This window comes from Equus caballus, chromosome 6 (assembly GCF_041296265.1).
Source record: "Equus caballus isolate H_3958 breed thoroughbred chromosome 6, TB-T2T, whole genome shotgun sequence".
NCBI lineage: Eukaryota > Metazoa > Chordata > Mammalia > Perissodactyla > Equidae > Equus > Equus caballus.
This window is the reverse complement of record NC_091689.1, coordinates 98,593,631-98,614,278: the sequence shown is the minus strand read 5'-3', so window position 1 is coordinate 98,614,278 and position 20,648 is coordinate 98,593,631. Positions and strand designations below refer to the sequence as shown.

General features: G+C 44.4%; 1 protein-coding gene across 1 annotated transcript in view; it reads left to right on the top strand.

The window, feature by feature from the left end:
• The first annotated feature begins 449 nt into the window (after positions 1–449).
• Positions 450–20,648, top strand: part of PTPRR (protein tyrosine phosphatase receptor type R) — a 213,097-nt gene continuing 192,898 nt past the window's right edge. Inside the window, exon 1 of the mRNA XM_023644010.2 lies at positions 450–732. Within this exon, the coding sequence (XP_023499778.1) occupies positions 675–732 (58 nt within the window). The 5' untranslated portion in view covers positions 450–674. The remainder of the gene's footprint in view (positions 733–20,648) is intronic.

Genomic DNA, 20,648 nt, shown 5'->3' with positions numbered 1-20,648 from the left:
CGCGCACACTCGCTCCGCGCCCCCCGCAGGTGCGGCAGACCCTCTCCGCGCGCAGCCGTCCCCCTGCAGGTGCGGCAGACCCCCACCGCGCACACTCGCTCCGCCCGCCGCAGGTGTGGCAGACCCTCACTGAGCGCAGCATACACCCCACCCCACGGTGCGGCAGACCCCCACCGCGCCAGCATCCCCCAGCAGGTGCTGCCGACCCCACCGCGCGCAGCCGTCCCCCTGCAGGTGCGGCAGATCCCCACCGCGCACACCCGCCACCCCTCCCGCAGGTGCGGCAGACCCTCACTGTGAGCAGCAAGCCCCCACAGTTGCAACAGACCCCCACCGCGCGCGGCCGCCCCCCGGCGGCAGCCAAGACCCAGAGCCGGGATTCAGAGAGCCCCGCGGCGGAGCGCAGTGCGCATGCCCAGCGGCCGCCCTACCCGGCTGCGCCCGGCCCCGCGCCCGCCGCAGACGCCCGCCCAGCGCGGCTCGGCCGGCCCACCCTCCTCCCCTCCCGGGGGCGAGGCCGGAGCCTGTTCCTGAGGGCGCCACGCAGCCCCCGGCAGACCCGGCCCGGACCTGCGGAGGGACCCGGGGCCAGGGGACCCGCGGCGAGGCTCTCCTCTCGCCGACCCGCTCTGCCCGCGGAGGGGTCTTCTCCTCCACCTGTCGGGGCGAACGCCATGCGGGGGGCGGGCGGCGCCCCCGCGCTCTGCCTGCTGCTGAGCCTCCACGCCGCAGGTAAGGGTGCGGGCGGGAGCCGCGCCTGCCGGGAGCCGCGGGACGCCAGGCAGGGCCGGCTCGCGCAAGCCTCGGGGAGGCGAAGCAGGACAGTCCTGGCGAGGAAGGGGCGAGGGGTCGTGCACCTGTTGGAGGGCGGCGGCCGGAAACTTACGCTCAAATCAGCTCTCGGTTTTCCCTTGCCCTGTACGAATAGTAGGGCCGTGTTCCATGTGCACACAGCCTGCCTCCCCTCCCTCCCCTCCGTCGAGACTCCCTGATCCCGTTTCTCGGCTGTGCACTTGACCGCCAGCTTTCCGGGAGACCGGCGAGGCGCCCTGCGGGAGGCGCCCTCCGGCGCTGCAGCGGCTGCATCGGTGCGGCCTCCGTGTCTGGGAGAGCTCAGAGGGCGCCTGGCTGGGACCGGGGGGCCACATCTCCTCCCCGGAGATCAGGGTGCACGGCTCGCGTTAATGATGCCGCTCCCGGCTCCTGCTGGCCCGGTCTCTGGTCACGCGAATTTTCTAAACCAGTAAGAGGAAGGAAAGCTTTGAAACAGCACCGTCTCTCCCGTTTCAGCACCACGGCCAGCGTCCGACAGACCTACAGTGTCGAGGCTGACAAGCCGGTAGGACTGTCCCTGGGGCAGAGTTGATGAGGCCAAGCGTGACAGGGGCCTGCTCCCAAATGGAAATGTTCCTGGTGTCAGGACCATACCAGGTTTTGGTAGAAGCCAACCTTAGGAAGTCCCCAGGGAATTTCACATGCATGTCGCTACAGACCCTGCCTTTTGGATACATGCAGCCTGTATGTAACGCAAGGACTCACTGAACTGAAAGCCTTTATCATTTTTACACACGCATGAACCAGAATAGAATATGGCAGAGGGACTTTAGGAACCCTACTGCGACAGCAGTTGTCCATGCAGTAGTCCTGTAGCAACCGGAGATGGGGTGTTTTCCCTGAGTTTGCTTGTCATCCAATTACACATATTCATCCATTGCTTCAACTGACATCTACTGAGTATGTGCTATGTTCCGGGGGTAATGAATAAAAATAATGGTTGCAGAATTACAATTCTTGTGGTATCTTTTAAAAAGAGTGGGTGAGGATCTGGCCTGGTGGCATAGTGGTTAAATTCACCCACTCTGCTTGGGCGGCCTGGGGTTGGCAGTTCAGATCCCAGACACAGACTTCACACCGCTGGTCAAGCCATGCTGTGGCAGCATCCCACATAAAATAGAGGAAGATTGGCACAGATGTCAGCTCAGGGCCAATCTTCCTCACCCACACACACACAAAAAGAGTGGGCGAGTCTTTTTCTGTGTGTGCAGTAATGAAAATGAAGTATGGTACTTTCTTATTTCTAGCTATTGCTATTTTAATGTATTGTGAATCTCAAGTAATGTATAGGAACATTAAGGCTATAATTAAATACACACATTAATTGTTATAATTATGATATTATATTGTGGAATTTTCAATAGTTCTTTTGCACCTTTTGAAAACTAGAAAATAACTATGACTTGGTCATTAAATTATTTGCAAGCAGCTGTAGGGGATCCTTTTATTAGCACGTACAATTTTTCAATGTTGAAATATGACATGGAAATATACACATTGGGTTGAGTTTCATTTACATTATTGTTTAAAGATAGCACTGATACAAACACCCATTACCAAAAAAGAGACTCAATTTGTATCAAACTTAGGAATGATTTAGCTGACCTATCAAAAATATCAGTCTACTTATTTTTTAAAACTAATATGTAGACAATTCTCAAGACCACATTTAATATAGCTTGAGTAATTATAGCTTAAAATTTATAAATAAACTTAAAACTAAGCAGCAGGAAAACATTTCTAAATTTATTGTAGATGAACATTTGGGATGAAGAAAATAGAGGACTTTTGTTCATCAGAGGAAAACCCTAGGATTCTGTAGCCCTAGATTCTACCTGGAGCTCTGCCAAAGGGCGTATTACCAAAGCCACATCAGCTGGTCTCTACTTGGACTTCTTAATTTGCAAAAAAAAAAAGGATTATTCAACGAATGTGAATTTAATAAGTCAATGCAATGAAGGGATATCTTTTTCAGATTTCAGTTGCAAGATGCTAGGTAGTAATTAATGGCATTCATATTTAACATAGAGCTTTTGATAGGTGTTTTCCACAGCAGATTGCAAGTTTAATACGTGGTCGTCTTGCCAGTTTCATTTTGAATGCATTTTAATTTTAAACAGCAATTTGTGGGTCACAAGCTGTCATCAGATTAAAATTCATCACGGTTATCTAATAACGTTGTTAGAACTTTTCATTAGAGCTGAAACAAACACAAATTTCTTGATCTAAGCTCTTGCTGATTTGAGTTATAAGAAAGTGAGTGGGTGGGAGGACAAAGATCAAGAAGACGCTGATTTCTCTACTTGTTGAATGTCTGAGTTTGTTTCATTTACAGAAGGCTTTTCTCTCAGGACAGAAATGGTCTTCATAAAGAAGGGAAATTAATTCTATATATTCAGGTCTCTTTGACTAAAAGCTAATCGATCCATTTTGGTGATGCCCAGGGTACCAGCAACTGCTTTATGCTGGTGGAACTGAGGACGTGTTAGAACCCTTTAGGGTGGGGAGAAGTTGGCTCCAAGGATGCAAGTGCTCTTCTTAGCTATACTAGGAACTGTTGACTTTGATATAGTCATTCTCCTAATGATAAGGTAGCAAATTGTTTTCAACTTGAGTGCTATCTCCAGTTATTTGGTCGTGATTGCCTGAGTCACTAAGCGAAAAAAAAAAAAAAAAAAAAGATTCTGACCAACCCTGAGTTCTGATTTATGCAGTAGGGAAAAGTACCGTGGTCTGTTTGTACTGCCTATGGGAACAAAACGGGGAAGCGGGGTACGGTGCTGTGTAATTAACATCTCTGGGTAAGGTATCGCTAACGAATTGCTGAGCCTGAAGCTTGTTAGAGAACTCAGCTCTGTCCACGGCAGCTGATTTTCATAGGTCTCCATAACAAGAAAAGTTATACTGATTGTCCATCCAACTGCTTGTGATACAGATGAGAAAACTAAGATTCAGTAAATGGTAGATAGGAAAGTATCTAATTTAAATAGTAAAGTGCCAGTTCACAGCATCATCAGGATGAAAACCCCGGGTTCAAGACCTGCAAGTGCATACTATATAAAATCACACACTGGCTCTAAAAGGTGAGGCCACCATTGAGTTAGTGGTACAGATCCTTTTTACTTAACTGTCCTTGTTCTTTACTCTTTCTGTGAACCAGTGTAACACTATAAACTCCATTTGAAAAGACCACTTCAGGAATATCCCAGAAGGCAGCTAACAGCCACCCCAATAATATGGACGGTGAAAAACATCATGTGGGACATCCACAGATAGCTTGTTTTCTTCAGCGTTTCTTCTCTTTCTTTGCTGAAAGAACTATATTCTGTTCCAGGTGATGATCTTTATTGGGTAGTATTTTCGTTGCAAGAGTGAAGGTCTTGGGATATCTTAAAAATTCTCGTGTGAAAGTTTTATTTTTCCTAGTGAATGTTCTGCTTAAGAAAACAGAACCTGAGTTCAATGCATTACTCTCTCCTCATGCTCTGAAAATTTCGTTCAAATTTCCACCTTGTTCTTCCTCTCGGCCTCTCTGGATGGCACAAAGACCGCCTTCAGTGTGCCTCCTGAAGACGCCTCTTCCTTCTCAGAGAAGAGCACAGTCCACTTCTCTAGTCTCTGAGAAGGAAGGGACCTGCGATGGGGCCAAGAGGATGAGGGAGCCATTTGTAGAAGCACCACCCCCAACGGAAAGGGTGGACTGATGGGAGAATGACGGCTATTGTTGAAGATTTTAAGGCATCTTTTATCGATGAAGAGTCTCTTAGAACTCCAGAATCTGCTTTTCCTGCTCAGAATCACTCAACACAGTCCTGGAGTGGCCCCGGTTCTACTGTGTTCTCTCCCCGTTACCTTTCTGGTATCATCTCTCAGGCTTTCCTCGTGTTTGTTTCTCTCCAGCCCCATTGGTCTCCTTTCTGTTCCAAGAAGATGCCGGGCACTTGCCCACCTCATGTGTTTCACTTTTTTCTTTGCCTGAAACACTTTCTTCAGGCAGCTCCATGGCTTAATCCCTCAATTTTAGATCTTTACTCAAATGTTACTTTCTCAGTGAGGCCCTCACTGACTATCCTATTTAAATTTCATCTTCCCCCGAATTCTCCAATACCCCATTCCTGCTTTGCTTTTTCTTCACCACCTACCATGCCAAATGTTTTACTTGTTTGTTTTGTTTATTGTGGTCCCCCTCTCCTCATTAAAATGTAAGCTCCTTCAGGCACCGATGTTTGTCTGTTTTGTTTCCTGCTGTATGTACTACAGACCCCGCCCAGCCTAGCATGGGGTCAGTGCCTGCATAAAAGCTGCTAAAGATTAAATAAATCCATTGAATAAATTAGAACAATGCAATGACTTTTCTGGTCTCTTCTTTTTGCCTTAAATTTCTTCTTGGCATTGATGCGAGACACGCCTAGTCAACTTAGTCACTTCCAGGATGGACTGGACAGAACTCATATATCCAAAACTTAAGTTGCTTCCCAGGAGCCTCGCATGCCCGGGGGACACACTGTCTCAAACAGCCTCTGCTGCCTTTGTGAACTGAAGGGCAACAAGTGATGTGCTTGCAAGACCAGAACCACCCACCAACTCAGTGGCAAAGCCCTTCGCACTGACTGCCAGATGCTGTACAGCCAAACGCCTTGCTCGTTGGCTGCTTTTCACTTCTTAGTGAAATGCCTTGTACGTATAGTAATGGTTATAGTCATATGAAAAGAATCATCCAGCTAATTTACCAGCAGGGTTTAAGGCACTAGCAGAAGCCCATGGTCGTCTTTGGCATTTGAGAGGCATAGGTATGTGTGTGGTGGACTCACCCATTCCCAGAACCATGGGGACTGCATTTCCCATGGGAGAGCACACCCTGACGCACCTTGTAGAAATTCCGGGATGCACTATCCACAGTCAGCCTTCTCTTCTTCATTTCTCGTCTACTTCTCTACCAACTCCAGTCTTCATCCTGTCATCCTACTGTTGAACGGAATTAAGGTGACTAGTTTTCTCCTTCTTACCAATCGATATTTACATCTATCATTTATCTTTCTATCTATCTATAATCTATCTATCATTTATCTAATTTGATCTCTTCCTGAATTTTGAATGTTCTCCTCCCTGATTTCCTTGGATAGCCACTGTTTCCTAGCTTCCCTGTTATCTGACAGCCATTCCTCAGTTTGTACTTGTAGGTTTTCCTCTGACTATTGTTTAATGGTTAGTGCTCACTAGAATTTATGTGTCCTTGGTCTGTTTTTTTTTTTTTTTTCTCTCTCTCTATACAATCTCCCTGGATGATTATATTCAGACCTACATATCAAAGATTCCTAAATCCATATTTCCATCTCAGATATTTCTCCTGAACTCTAGTCCTGTAATTACAATTACCTAGGAATCCCACAAGCCCCTTATATCCAACTGTTAATAGTCAGTACTTCCCATCACAATTGCTCTTATGTCTATATTTGCTGTCATTGTGAATGACTCCCACAATGCCCCACAATCACCCAACTCTGAAACTAGTGACTCATCCTGTACTCTTCGTCTGCTGCTTTCCTCCAGAAGCTCGGCAAGTCGTCTCCTCTCTCCGTGTCCGCATCACTGCCTTGGAATAGGTCTTCATTTCTCATAAAGTATCTTACAATACCCTATGATCAAATGCATCCTTCATAATAATATCAGAGAGAAAACTCTAAAAAGCATATCTGATCATATTCTCTCTTTGTAAAATTCTTTAATACAGCTATTTCCTTTCCTCTTAGAATAAAACCCAAACTCATTAACATGGCAGAGTCTGTCACTGTCAGGTCTTTCCTAATTCCATCCTTATTTCCTGTCATCATGTCCTCCTTTGCAGACTATTATCATACTAAGACCAAATTTCTTTTGGTTTGCCATGCCTCTCATCCTTTTCACAGACTCTTCCATTTATCTTAAATACCCAGACTCAGCTTCTTTTTCTGGACAATTCTTTCTCCAACTTCAAATCTTGGTCAGGCATTGCCTGCTCTGAGAACCCTTCCTTTGACATCCACCTCATTCGAGTAGCTTTCTAGATTTTTCTTTTGGGCCCTGTATAACCCTCTATAAATGTTCTTAACCTGGATATTGAAATTTCTTGAAGAACGATAGAATTATAGCTTTTATTTCTGTATACCCGTTATGTAGAACTGTGCTTGTTAACTAATATACCATCAATAAGTGTTTAATGAATGGATAAATATATTCAGGATATATTTGGAAAAATAAATTATGATAAATTAATTTACATTGAAAGAGAGATTATATTTCATTTTTATGACCTTAAAGAGTGAAATCGACTTTTGTTACTGCTTCTTCAATCTAATTTACATTTATTGGTTACAAAGAAGTGGAAATAGGACAGGAAAGCTTTCATTTAAACATAGTCTAATAGGCAAGTTTGTGTCTCGTGGGCATGGTGCTAGTTGTGATGGACGTCTCTACATGATTTTCTGGTACTTCAAGATGGAATGGACGAATGTCTTTATTTCAAAGAGATCAAGAGTCAGATCAGGTACATAGCATGACAGTTGTGCACTAAGGAATAGACCCTAATCCTGTTATTATCTATCTTGTAATAGCAAACCTGAGCCACCTACACGTGGGAGTGAGGCAGTGGATTCCATAAATCAACCAAAAGCAACCCAGCCTCCCAGACAAAAGCCAAACCGTCACAGAAAATGCCTGTCTTTGGATGGTTGTGTACGTTTTCTTTCTCTCTTTTTGTGTGTAGACAAAGTCTTTATAGAACGACAAAGTTTTTGGATCCCACACCTTTTTCTTATGGGAGAAATGCTGACCCCTGAAGAATAGAGGCTGGTTCATGAATTATGAAAAGTCACTTTTACAAGATGGCGGGATCACACATCAGAAGCCCCCTTATTGCCGTTAGCATTAATGATAACATGAGCGTTATGTTTTATAGTGAGTTTATTGTTAAACTTTTTTTTTAAAGATATGCTGTTTTTTTTGGTGAGGAAGATTGGCCCTGAGCTAACGTCTATTGCTAATCTTCCTCTTTTATTTTTCTCCCCAAATCCCCAGTACATAGCTGTGTATTCTAGTTGTAAGTCCTTCCAGTTCTTCTATGTGGGATGCTGCCCCAGCATGGCTTGATGAGTGGTGTGTAAGTCTGTGCTCAGCATCCGAACTGGAGAACCCCAGGCCACCAAAGTGGAGCACACGAACTTAACCACTTGGCCACGGGGCCAGCTCCTATTGTTAAACCTGTTAAAAGCTGTCCATAAAGTCAAATTCAAACGGTAGAGAAAGTCATTTTTCCCTTTAAAGGGGGATTTTGAAGGAGCCTACTTGGCCCATAAGTGCGTTCTTCATCTTTAAAGCACTTACAAATGCTGACACACTCAGAGTAGCATTGATACTTCCCAACATAAAGGATTTTAATAGCTTTGAAACAGTATTAACAGTAAAGTGTTATTTTAAGATCAACTTTTCTATTGCTTAGTCACTGAATAATGTAACTATAAACGTCTGTTATTGTGATGATATTTGCCACAGAATGACAATTATCAAATTTACATGTGAATATTAGCACTTTATATTTAAATGATGTTTTACTAATAATGGCTGTCTGGACTTTCTTCATAATCAAACCTCATTGGATTTCAACTTATGAAGATGCTGATGTCCATTAAAACTGCAGCCACGTGGACCAACAACACGGCATGGGTGACTGTTCACGCGAAGTGGTCTGAATCGATACGTGTGGTTGCAGCTGAAGGAAATGCCAAGTTCAGTGAGGGCAGGAATTATTTTTTTCCTAGTTCAGACCTGAGGCAATATCCATTTCCTGACTTAAATGTGCACAATGGCTCAAGGCAGCCCTAAACTGCTAATTCTCTGGAAGAGAGCACTGAACTAGCAGAGGGCGCGCGGCTCACGTGACTCCCTGGTCTGTGTGGCCGCGTGTACGGAGCAACAGCACTTTCTTCCTCAGTCAGAGAAGGCTTGAACTTAGAGAGCTCCAATTACAGATTTCATCACTCTGTGTGTGCCTCCTAAATCTGAGCATTGACTGAAGCTATGAACGTGTAATAACAGGGTCTTCTCTCAAGAAAAACTTTGGATTTTGTACAGAAGAGACGAATAGACCTCATCATAAGAAAGGAAGGAAAATACGAACGAACATTTCCTCAATCCCTACCATGTGCTTCACTCTGTCCCAGGTGCTTCTATGAGATAATCGTCTCACCCTTTAGGATAGAAAGTCTGCTTTGAAATGGCATGCTCGTACTTCAGAAACAGCAAAATACGCTCTAATTCATGTAGCATACTGAAACAAACTGACTTAGGTTCTAGAATCGACTACCTGGGTTTGAATCCGTTCTCTACCATTTACTATTTAAATTCTCTGTGCCTCCCCTTTCTTACCAGACAAATAGGGTTAATCCCGTGGTAACTACCTCGTAGGGTTGTTGAGGATTTAAAGAGCTAGTGCCTGAGGCCCTGCAGCCTGGGGATGGAACATGGAATGTATTCAGTAGCTCAGAGCTGTCAGAGTTATATTAGCACGTGAAAACTTCCGTTGGCCCTATATTTCTGCTCCCATCCCTGAAAAGATAAAACATACACATTGACTGTTGGTCCATCAAAGAGAAACCATTTAAAGGCCTTCTTTTGTGAAGAGTGCCTGCCATGAAAGTCGATCGACAAGCCCCCGTTTTTATAAATACTAATAGGAGGGCCAGCCCCGTGGCGGAGTGGTTAAGTTCGCGCGCTCTGCTGTGGCGGCCCATGGCTTCGCTGGTTCAAGTCCTGGGTGCGGACATGGCACCACTCATCGGGCCACGCTGAGGAGGCATCCCACATGCCACAACTAGAAGGACCCACAACTAAAGATACACAACTATGTACCGGGGGGCTTTGGGAGAGAAAGGAAAAATAAAATCTTAAAAAAAAATACTAATAGGACCTTTGCCTTACAAATTTAGAAATGCTCCGAATTAGTAAGTTTGTGTTGGAGGAAATAAAGGCTGTTTTCCAGAGTGAGGTATATAGGGAAGGAAACCCTGTAACCACCTTCTCCTGGTGAAGTACCTCGGTCTTGGGCCTGGGTGAGAGGTGTGGTGTCGTCACTCTTGCCGGCTCACTCTGCACACTGTGCATTCACAACATCCAACAGCGACCAGGATACCCAGCTTGTAACGCTGAGCTCCCTCCATGTTCATGGACACCTTGGAAACTCTGTCCACTGCGTGCTTTGCCCACTCCAGGCTGAGGGCCCTGTCCATGTACCATTGGTGTGTGTGGCAAGGTGGGGTGCGCTTCGTGAAATCAGTTTCCACACATGCCTCCTGGGAGTCAGGTGGCCTGCCTCCCCCAGCGTTAGGTTCTGCTGACGGGCCATGAATTCCTAGGGGGAGCAGGGCTGTGCCTCAGGTCCCCCATGCTTTACCCGCAGCATCAGCTCCCAACGCTGGCAGTCTGCTTCCCGCCCCAGCCCTTGACATCTTGAAGTTCAACCCGGGGAGCTGTGTGTGCAGGCTGAGCCTCAGTCTCCCACTTGTCTTTGCTTTCCACCCCAGTCCGAGTGTGGAGTTCTTGCTCCCTGTTCAGGAGAGGTCTCTTCTCACCTAGCTGTACTCTAGAAAGGATGTGACACCCTGAGCTACTGCAGATGAGAATAGCTGTTAACCGCATGGTCCTTCTCTACCGAATGTTCACTTCCTCAAAGACTTGTGAGAGGCAGAGCCTTAGTCCAGAGGCAGTGATTTCAAACAACGGATGCAGGACTAGCGCACGACGAAGCGAGGTGTTGACCTGAAGGGCTCCCCAGTGCCTCTCCGTCCCTAACACAGGCGAGGACCAGGGCAGGGGGCCCATCCTCTCCTCTCCGTCCCTAACGCAGGCAAGGACCAGGGCAGGGGGCCCGTCAGGGGCCACCATGACCACCTCCCTCACCCTCCTCCTGTCCTAGTGCCCGGCACTTATGTCTCTGTAGGATCATTTCTGTGGCCATATTTTAATTTTTTGTATGTTCTAATGTTCATTTTGCTATGTTTTAATTTAATTCCTAATCTACTATGAGAATGATTCTTAAAACAGACACTTCTTTTTCTCTGTCTTGTAATTGAAGCCCAGCTTTTGAGTCATCTGGAGAACTCTACTATAAAAATGATGGAGATAGTTTATAATTTCTGTAACTATAAATAATAATACTTTAGCTGTTTGTGCAATAATGGCTGGGGTATAAAATTAGATTTTACAAGGTATTGCTTCATTGCTCAGTAAGTGCATGTAGAACTCAATTCCTATGATGTCTGCAAAGCTTAGTATTTCTCAGCTTCCTGGCCATGTGATCACTTTTCTTCACTTCTCATTTTCCCAGAGGGCATATCTTGATGAAGGTCTTCTCTCAATGGCCGTGTAGAACTTAAGAGATAGCAACATTCTCTTCTGTCAGCCTCTCCTCCAAGCATCCTTCGACTCAGTTCTTCAGGAACTGGGGACGTCTGACTGCTCCTGTCTGAGCCGTAAATCTCTTCCCCCGGCAGAGTCTGAGGCCAGGGCTCTTGACCCTACTCCGTCATTATGACTTAGGTCCAGTCATGTTGTCCCAAAGGGTGCTGGCCTATTTGTCCTATGTTCCACTCTAATATGCACTTATCAGATGAAAAATAGCTCTATTAAAACTGGGTAAAACCAGGAAACATGAAATCCTTCCATTATAATTCTGCCAGCAGCACATGGCATACAGTGGATTTTTCCTGAAATCGCTGTCAGTTCTGTGACCCCCCCAGTAGAGTTTTCCACTGTGCGGCTCAGCCTGGGGCGGGTGAACAGACAGGAGGAAGTGAGGGGCGCCCAGAGGAGTTGCAGTGGGCGGGAAGTGGGAGCAGGAACCACAGTTTGAGAGGACTATTTGAGGAAATGCCAAGGAGTGTTTCTATCACAGAACACGCAGGAAAAGTTTCCAGGATGCTTAGTTAAAATCTTCCCTCGTCTCGTAGGATTCAGTCCCCTCCTACATAGAGAATAATCGAGCCAGCTCTACAGAAATAGACTGATTACTTTAGTGCTGGTTTTTAATTTTTATTGGAGATATACTGGACACATCACTGGCCGAACACAGGAAACATTAAATACTATTAGGGATGACACAGCCCTTCCTCATGGGATTACGTTTTCACATCATAGAGACCAATGTGTGGACCAGAGTTTAGGAAAACCATTCCTGGAAGGAGGTGTTCTTTCAATGACAAGCTGATGCAAATCTTTTTGGGGAGGCCTAGGATGGTTTACAATTTTTATAAATTTAATCACTGTTACCTTATAGAAACTCTCATTTTATTGTTATTTTTATACTTTTTATGACAAAATTGCTGTTATGAAGATGACATTTTTGGCAAATTGGTTGATTGATGTCAGGATACAAAATGACACAAATGGGTACACATATAAATAAATATATACATACAATACATACGTTGTTAGAATGTGACTAAGACACACACTGAATCTTATAAAGCTGACTACGTATGCGGACAAGCCATGCTGGACGCTTTCAAAACACTGAAGCAATTTCCTAGTTTAGGGTTAGGAGGTGTGAGGTTATCCAGTTATCCTGCAGACCCGGGTGTCACATTGGGAAGGCTGTAGCCTTCACTGGTGTTCCTGTGGGTTCCCTTAACTGGAGGTTAGTACTGTGGTGACCTCGTGGGTCACCGTTACCAATAGGATCACAGCACAACTGGAAGGGCAGTTTTAATATTCGCCTCCTTATGTCCAAGGATATCACTTCTGGAACTCTCTGCTCTTGTAGGTTCCCAAGGGGTCTTTCATTGTAAACTTATCTCTAGAAAAAATCAGCACATTGCGGAATCTGTCCCACGGAATTGAGGCTCCTCTCTTGCTAAAGTGTGCTGTGAATCCAGCTGCAGGTGCACAAGGACCTCCTGCAGTTTCTGGTGAGGGACCCGAGGCTCAGAGCAGTTAGGCGACTTGCTCGAGTTCACACAGATGAGCGGAGAGGGTTGGGGTATTGAAACTAGAATCTGAGTCCCTTTTACCTCTTAATCCATTGCTTTTTTTGAAGAGTGTGTTTCTTTCCTTTCTCAATGCTATTAATAGTGTTTTCTATATAAACTTTCGCTGGTTCTCCTGTGTATTTTTAGCTTTTCTGAGAGGCATTAACACGTCAAATGAGAGCCTGGTCATTTCTCACGTAGAAATTCCCAAGGGACTTCCTGAAGTTATCCATTTATATCTTCTTCCTAGAGAAGAAAGTGTGGGCAAAGCTTAAGAACAATGATGGTCCTTTCACAAAATGATCAGAGAACAAAGTTGCGTTTTTTTGATTGTTCGCTTTTTCAGGTCTCTTTAGAGACCCTTATTTCATCCTTTTGCTCCTTTCCTAACTTACTGACGCTGGTCTAAATGGGCACTTGCTCTGAGAAGGTGTATGCAAGGCCAGTCCACCCTGTGCATCCAGGAGTTACCAATGTCAAGTCTGAGGCGATGAATCCTAATGTGCTCTAACTCAATACTGCAATTTCATACAGTTCTCTTTCCTTTGTTAAGAGATTATCAAACTCATATCCAAAGCGAAATTTCAGTTGTGGAATTTTGTGACCATGGAGACTGGTTAATCTCATGTAAATGTTGCTTCTGTGCTGAAAGTACTTTTATTTTAAATGCACCTGAGAATCTCTGACAAGCTGTTTCCTAACATTCTGGGAGAGACACTGTCCCTTGGAGGGTGGAGGAAGTTGTCGCTCTCAGGGAAGACGAGGGCGCCCACAGCGCATCTCACACCAGCTTTCTCTAGTTCTTTACAAGAACTGTTTCCGTCCTTTGCCTTCTCCTGAGACCTCCGATCGTTCCTCCCTCATCCTTGCTCTCTTTTGAGATGACTTCACCCCCTTCTGCACGGAGAAAATGGAAACCACCGTAAGATAACTTGGTCAACTTCCACCACCAAGCCCCTTAACACTCCTGCCCTCCCCCCCCCCCCCATATTATAGTGGAAGCGACACCTCCGTCCACTCCAGGCGCCTCCCCCGCCTGACTCTGGGTCGGCTCCTCTTTCTCTTGGGGGAGCTCAGTCTACTGATTGTACCACCACTTTCTCCTGTTTCTGAACCACTGCTTCTCAACCGGCTCCTCCCTTTAAGGATTAAATACGCTCAGATCTCTCCCATCTTGAAAAACCACATCCCCTCGCCCTGCCTTTCCTCCCTGATCACGCCCTGGTTCTCCAGCACACCCGACTTGTGGAGAGTTGTCTCTACTTTATCTCCCACTTACTCCTCAATCGACTAAATCCAGCTTTCTCCCACACACACATTGAAACTACTTTCTATAGGGTTTTTTTTGTTGTTATTAATGTTATGATAGATTACAACCTTGTGAGATTTCAGTTGTACATTTTTGTTAGTCATGTTGTGGGTACACCACTTCCCCCTCTGTGCCCTCCCCCCACCCCCCCTTTTCCCTGGTAACCACTGATCAGATCTCCTTATCAGTATACTAATTTCCACCTATGAGTGGAGTCATATAGAGTTCGTCTTTCTCTGACTGGCTTATTTCGCTTAACATAATACCCTCGAGGTCCATCCACGTTGTTGTGAATGGGCCAATTTTGTCTTTTTTTATGGCTGAGTAGTATTCCATTGTGTATATATACCACATCTTCTTTATCCAATCATCAGTTTCTGGGCATGTAGGCTGGTTCCACGTCTTGGCTATTGTAAATAATGCTGCGATGAACATAGGGGTGCAACGGACTCTTGAGATTTCTGATATCAGGTTCTTAGGATAGATACCCAGTAAGGGGATGGCTGGGTCATAGGGTATTTCTATTTTTAACTTTTTGAGAAATCTCCATACTGTTTTCCATAGTGGCTGTACCAGTTTGCATTCCCATCAACAGTGTATGAGGGTTCCTTTTTCTCCACAACCTCTCCAACATTTGTCGTTCTTGGTTTTGGATGTTTTTGCCAATCTAACGGGTGTAAGGTGATATCTTAGTGTAGTTTTGATTTGCATTTCCCTGATGATTAGCGATGATGAACATCTTTTCATGTGTCTATTGGCCATATTCATATCTTCTTTTGAGAAATGTCTGTTCATGTCCTCTGCCCATTTTTTGATCCGGTTGTTTGTTTTTTTGTTGTTAAGCAGTGTGAGTTCTTTGTATATTATGGAGATTAACCCTTTGTCGGATAAGTGGCTTGTAAATATTTTTTCCCAATTAGTGAGCTGTTTTTTTTGTTTCAATCCTGTTTTCCCTTGCCTTGAAGAAGCTGTTTAGTCTGATGAAGTCCCATTTGTTTATTCTTTCTATTGTTTCCCTCAGCTGAGGAGTTATAGTGTCCGAAAAGATTCTTTTGAAACTGATGTCAAAGAGTGTACTGCCTGTATTCTCTTCCAAAAGACTTATTGTCTCAGGCCTAATCTTTAGGTCTTTGATCCATTTTGAGTTTATTTTGGTGTGTGGTGAAAAAGACTGGTCAATTTTCAATCTTTTGCATGTGGCTGTCCAGTTTTCCCAGCACCGTTTGTTGAAGAGACTTTCTTTTCTCCATTGTAGGCCCTCTGCTCCTTTGTTGAAGATTAGCTGTCCATAGATGTGTGGTTTTATCTCTGGGCTTTCAATTCTGTTCCATTGATCTGTGGACCTGTTTTTGTACCAGTACCATGCTGTTTTGATAACTGTAGCTTTGTAGTATGTTTTGAAATCGGGGATTGTGATTCCGCCGGCTTTGTTTTTCTTGCTCAGGATTGCTTTAGCAATTCGCGGTCTTTTGTTGCCCCATATGAATTTTAGGATTGTTTGTTCAATATCTGTGAAGAATGTTCTTGGGATTCTGATTGGGATAGCATTGAATCTGTATATTGCTTTAGGTAGTATGGACATTTTAACTATGTTTATTCTTCCAATCCATGTGCAAGGAATGTCTTTCCATCTCTTTATGTCATCGCCAATTTCTTTCAAGAAAGTCTTGTAGTTTTCATTGTATAGATCCTTCACTTCCTTGGTTAAGTTTATCCCAAGGTATTTTATTCTTTTCGTTGCGATTGTGAATGGGATTGAGTTCTTGAGTTCTTTTTCTGTTAGTTCATTGTTAGTGTATAGAAATGCTACTGATTTATGCACGTTAATTTTATACCCTGCTACTTTGCTGTAGTTGTTGATTATTTCTAATAGTTTTTCTGTGGATTCTTTGGGGTGTTCTATATATAAGATCATGTCGTCTGCAAACAACGAGAGTTTTACTTCTTCGTTACCTATTTGGATTCCTTTTATTTCTTTTTCCTGCCGAATTGCTCTGGCCAGCACCTCCAGTACTATGTTGAATAGGAGTGGTGAAAGTGGGCACCCTTGTCTTGTTCCTGTCCTCAGAGGGATGGCTTTCAGTTTTTGTCCATTGAGTATGATGTTGGCTGTGGGTCTATCATATATGGCCTTTATTATGTTGAGGTACTTACCTTCTATACCCATTTTACTGAGGGTTTTTATCATAAATGGGTGTTGGATCTTGTCGAATGCTTTCTCTGCATCTATTGAGATGATCATGTGGTTTTTGTTTTTCATTTTGTTGATGTAGTGTATCACGTTGATTGACTTGCGGATGTTGAACCATCCCTGTGTCCCTGGTATAAATCCCACTTGATCATGGTGTATAATCTTTTTGATGTATTGCTGTAATCGGTTTGCCAAAATTTTGTTGAGGATTTTTGCATCTATGTTCATCAGTGATATCGGCCTGTAGTTCTCCTTCTTTGTGTTGTCCTTGTCAGGTTTGGGGATCAGAGTGATGCTGGCTTCATAGAATGTGTTAGGGAGTTCTCCATCTTTCTCAATTTTCTGGAACAGTTTGAGGAGAATAGGTATTAAGTCTTCTTTGAATGTTTGGTAGAATTCTCCAGAGAAGCCGTCTGGTCCTGGACTCTTATTTTTGGGGAGATTTTTGATTACCGTTTCTATTTCCTTACTTGTGATTGGCCTATTCAGATTCTCCATTTCTTCCTGATTCAGTTTGGGGAGATTGTAGGAGTCTAGGAATTTGTCCATTTCTTCCAGGTTGTTCAACTTGTTGGCATATAGTTTTTCATAGTATTCTCTTATGATCTCTTGTATTTCATTGGTATCTGTTGTGATTTCTCCTCTGTCATTCCTAATTTTATTAATTTGCGATTTCTCTCTTCTTTTCTTGGTGAGTCTGGCTAGGGGTTTGTCAATTTTGTTAATTCTTTCGAAGAACCAACTCTTTGTTTCATTGATCCTTTCTATTGTCTTTTTTGTTTCAATATCGTTTATTTCTGCTCTTATTTTTATTGTTTCCCTCCTTCTACTGACTCTGGGCTTTGTTTGTTCTTCTTTTTCTAGTTCTGTTAGGTGTCGTTTGAGGTTGCTTATGTGAGCTTTTTCTTGTTTAGTGAGGTGAGCCTGTATTGCGATGAATTTCCCTCTTAGGACTGCTTTTGCTGCATCCCAAATGATTTGGTATGTCGTGTTCTCATTTTCATTAGTCTCCAGATAAAATTTGATTTCTTCTTTAATTTCTTCAATGATCCATTGTTTGTTGAGAAGCGTGTTGTTTAGTCTCCACATTTTTGCACCTTTCTCTGCTTTTTTCTTGTAGTTGATTTCTAGTTTAATAGCATTATGATCAGAAAAGATGCTTGATATTATTTCAACTCTCTTGTATTTATTGATGTTTGCTTTGGCTCCCAAAATATGGTCAATCCTTGAGAATGTTCCATGTGCACTTGAGAAGAATGTGTAACCTGCTGTTTTTGGATGAAGTGTTCTATATATATCTATTAAGTCCATCTGGTCTAATTTTTCATTTAATTCTATTATTTCCTTGTTGATTTTCTGTCTGGATGTTCTGTCCATTGGTGTTAATGGTGTGTTGAGGTCCCCTACTATTATTGTATTGTTGTTGATGTCTTCTTTTAGTTCTATTAAGAGTTGCTTTACAAATTTTGGTGCTCCTGTGTTGGGTGCGTATATATTTATAAGTGTTATGTCTTCTTGGTGGAGAGTCCCTTTTATCATTATATACTGTCCCTCTTTATCTTTCTTTATCTGTTTTGCTTTGAAATCTACCTTGTCTGATATTAGTATAGCGACACCTGCTTTCTTTTGTTCATTATTAGCTTGGAGTATTGTTCTCCGTCCCTTCACTCTGAGTCTGTGTTTGTCTTTGGGGCTGAGGTGTGTTTCCTGGAGGCAGCATATTGTTGGATCTTGTTCTTTGATCCATCCTGCCACTCTGTGTCTTTTGATTGGGGAGTTCAATCCATTTACATTTAGAGTGATTATTGAGATGTGGGGGCCTACCACTACCATTTTGTGTCTTGTTTTCCGTTTTTCTTCAGTTTCCTTTGTTTCTCGTCCCATGGTTTAATCTGTTCTGATGTAGAGCTGCTACTCTCTGTTGTTGTCCTTCTACTTATCTCCTCTGCTCTTGGTTTTGTAGCCCCTTTCCTTTTTTGGATTTTTCAGGAATGAGGGTTTTCCTGAGGATTTCCTGAAGAGGAGGTTTTGTGGCAATGAACTCCCTTAATTTTTGTTTATCTGGGAAAGTTTTTATTTCTCCATCGTATTTGAAGGATATTTTCGCTGGGTAGAGAATTCTCGGCTGTAGATTTTTGTCCTTCAGATTTTTGAATATATCATTCCACTCTCTTCTAGCCTGTAAAGTTTCTGCTGAGAAATCTGCTGATAGCCTGATGGGGGTTCCTTTGTAGGTTAGTTTCTTTTGCCTGGCTGTCCTTAGTATTTTCTCCTTGTCGTTGACTTTTGCTAGCTTCACTACTATATGCCGTGGAGTTGGTCTTCTTGCATTGATAAAGTTTGGAGATCTATTGGCTTCTGTCACCTGAAGATCCATCTCCCTCACCAGATTTGGGAAGTTCTCAGCCATTATTTCTTTGAATAGGCTTTCTGCCCCTTTCTCCTTCTCTTCTCCCTCTGGTATACCTATAATCCTTACGTTGCATCTCCTAATTGTGTCTGATAATTCTCGGAGAGTTTCTTCATTTCTTTTTAGTCTTGCTTCTCTCTCCTCCTCTGCCTGCAGCAATTCTATATTGCCATCTTCCAAATTGCTAATTCTTTCCTCCATATTATCAGCCCTACTGTTCAGAGCATCTAGGTTTTTCTTAATCTCCTCTATTGTGTTCTTCATTTCCAATATTTCTGTTTGGTTCTTCTTTATCATATCAAACTCTTTTGTGACATAGCTCCTGAACTCGTTGAGTTGTCGGTCAGAATTCTCTCTTAACTCATTGAGAATCTTAATGATGGCTGTTTTGAAGTCATCATCATTTAGGTTATATATCTCATTTTCTTTGGGATTGTTTTCTGTGTATTTGTTACTTTCTTTCTGTTCTGGAGATTTAATGTATTTTTTCATATTGCTTGATGTTGTTGATTTGTGCCTCCACATGGAGATAGAGTTTAGTTGCTCCTTTCACTTGTTTCAGCTGCTGCGGTGGGGGAGCAGCTGTTTATACTGCACCAACCAGGAACCCTGTCCGCAGTTGCTAACTGGGCCTGGGCCCCTCCTCGTAGCCACAGTGGCCCTTTGGATTCCCTCCTCTGCCGTGGGGGCCGTCACAGGGGGGCTTCAGGCTGCTGGTGCCTACTGTTGCAGCCCACCTAGATGTGCTCTCTCCTTGGGGTCTGCAACGGTGTTATGGGCTTTTCCAGTGGCCAGGGATGGGATCACTTATATTTGTCGCTCCGTTGCTGTCGGCACCCACAAAATCTCACTTGTCCTCTATGGGTCGCAGGAGAGCTATTGGCATCTTCTACAGTCTGTGGTTAGTTCACCTAGCTATGCTGCTTTTGCCCTGGGGTCTTCCAGCCTTGTGGCTGGCGGCTGGGTGCCTTCTACTGGTGCTGTGCAGAGGCTTTCCCTAAGGCTGCTGTGAGCCTGTAGGGTTTCCCCCTAGGCTACGAAGCTGGGTCTCTGGAACTCCCCCCAGCCCCAGTCCTCTCCGAGATCTCTGGCTATCCCTAGTCCCATGGGGCGGGCAATGGCAGCTGGGGGTCGCCCCGCCCTCTGGGATTCTCTCTGGGCCTCTCCCGGAGCCGTGAATGCTGGGCGTGGCCCCTCTGCTAATGGCAGACAGAGAGTTTTGTCTGCTGCCCGGGCGGAACTCCGGCGCTTCCCCTCCGGGTCGCAGAGCCAGCCTTTGAAAGTTCCCCCAGCCCCGGTCCTCTCCGAGATCTCCGGCAATCCCTACTCCCACAGGGCGGGCAACAGCAGCTGGGAGACCTCCGTACCCTCCGCGACTCTCTCTGGGACCCTCTGGGCACCGCGAACACCAGGCGGGGTCTCCCCGCCAATGGTGGGGAGAGACTCTCCCTGCGGGCTCAGGTGTGCAACTCCAAAGTTTCCCTCTGCGTTTAGGAGTAATTGCGGGGGGTTTAGGTAGGGTTCTGGTCACCTGTTTCTGCCGTCGCTCCTCTGTTGTGTGCTCGCTCCTGCCCTAGATGTGTGTAGATCCTCTGGGGGCGTCCGTTGGAAGAAAGCCGCTTGCGGGTACTAGGCTGCTTGTTGGGGTCAGAGAGTTTTCACCTATTTCCACATCCTCCCAGAGGAAAGTCCGTCCGCCTTCTGATGTATAGTCGCGTGGGTGTCTCAGACGTCCTGAGATGCTGTCTGGATATCCTTTGTCAAGCGATAAGTGTCCAAATAATTGTAGACTCGAAGAGGGGAGAGACAAAGAGGACTACTCACGGCGCCATCTTGGATCTTCCCTCTATAGGTTTTTCAATCATTTGTCAATGATATAGATTTACATTTAATGATGAAAAAAGATGC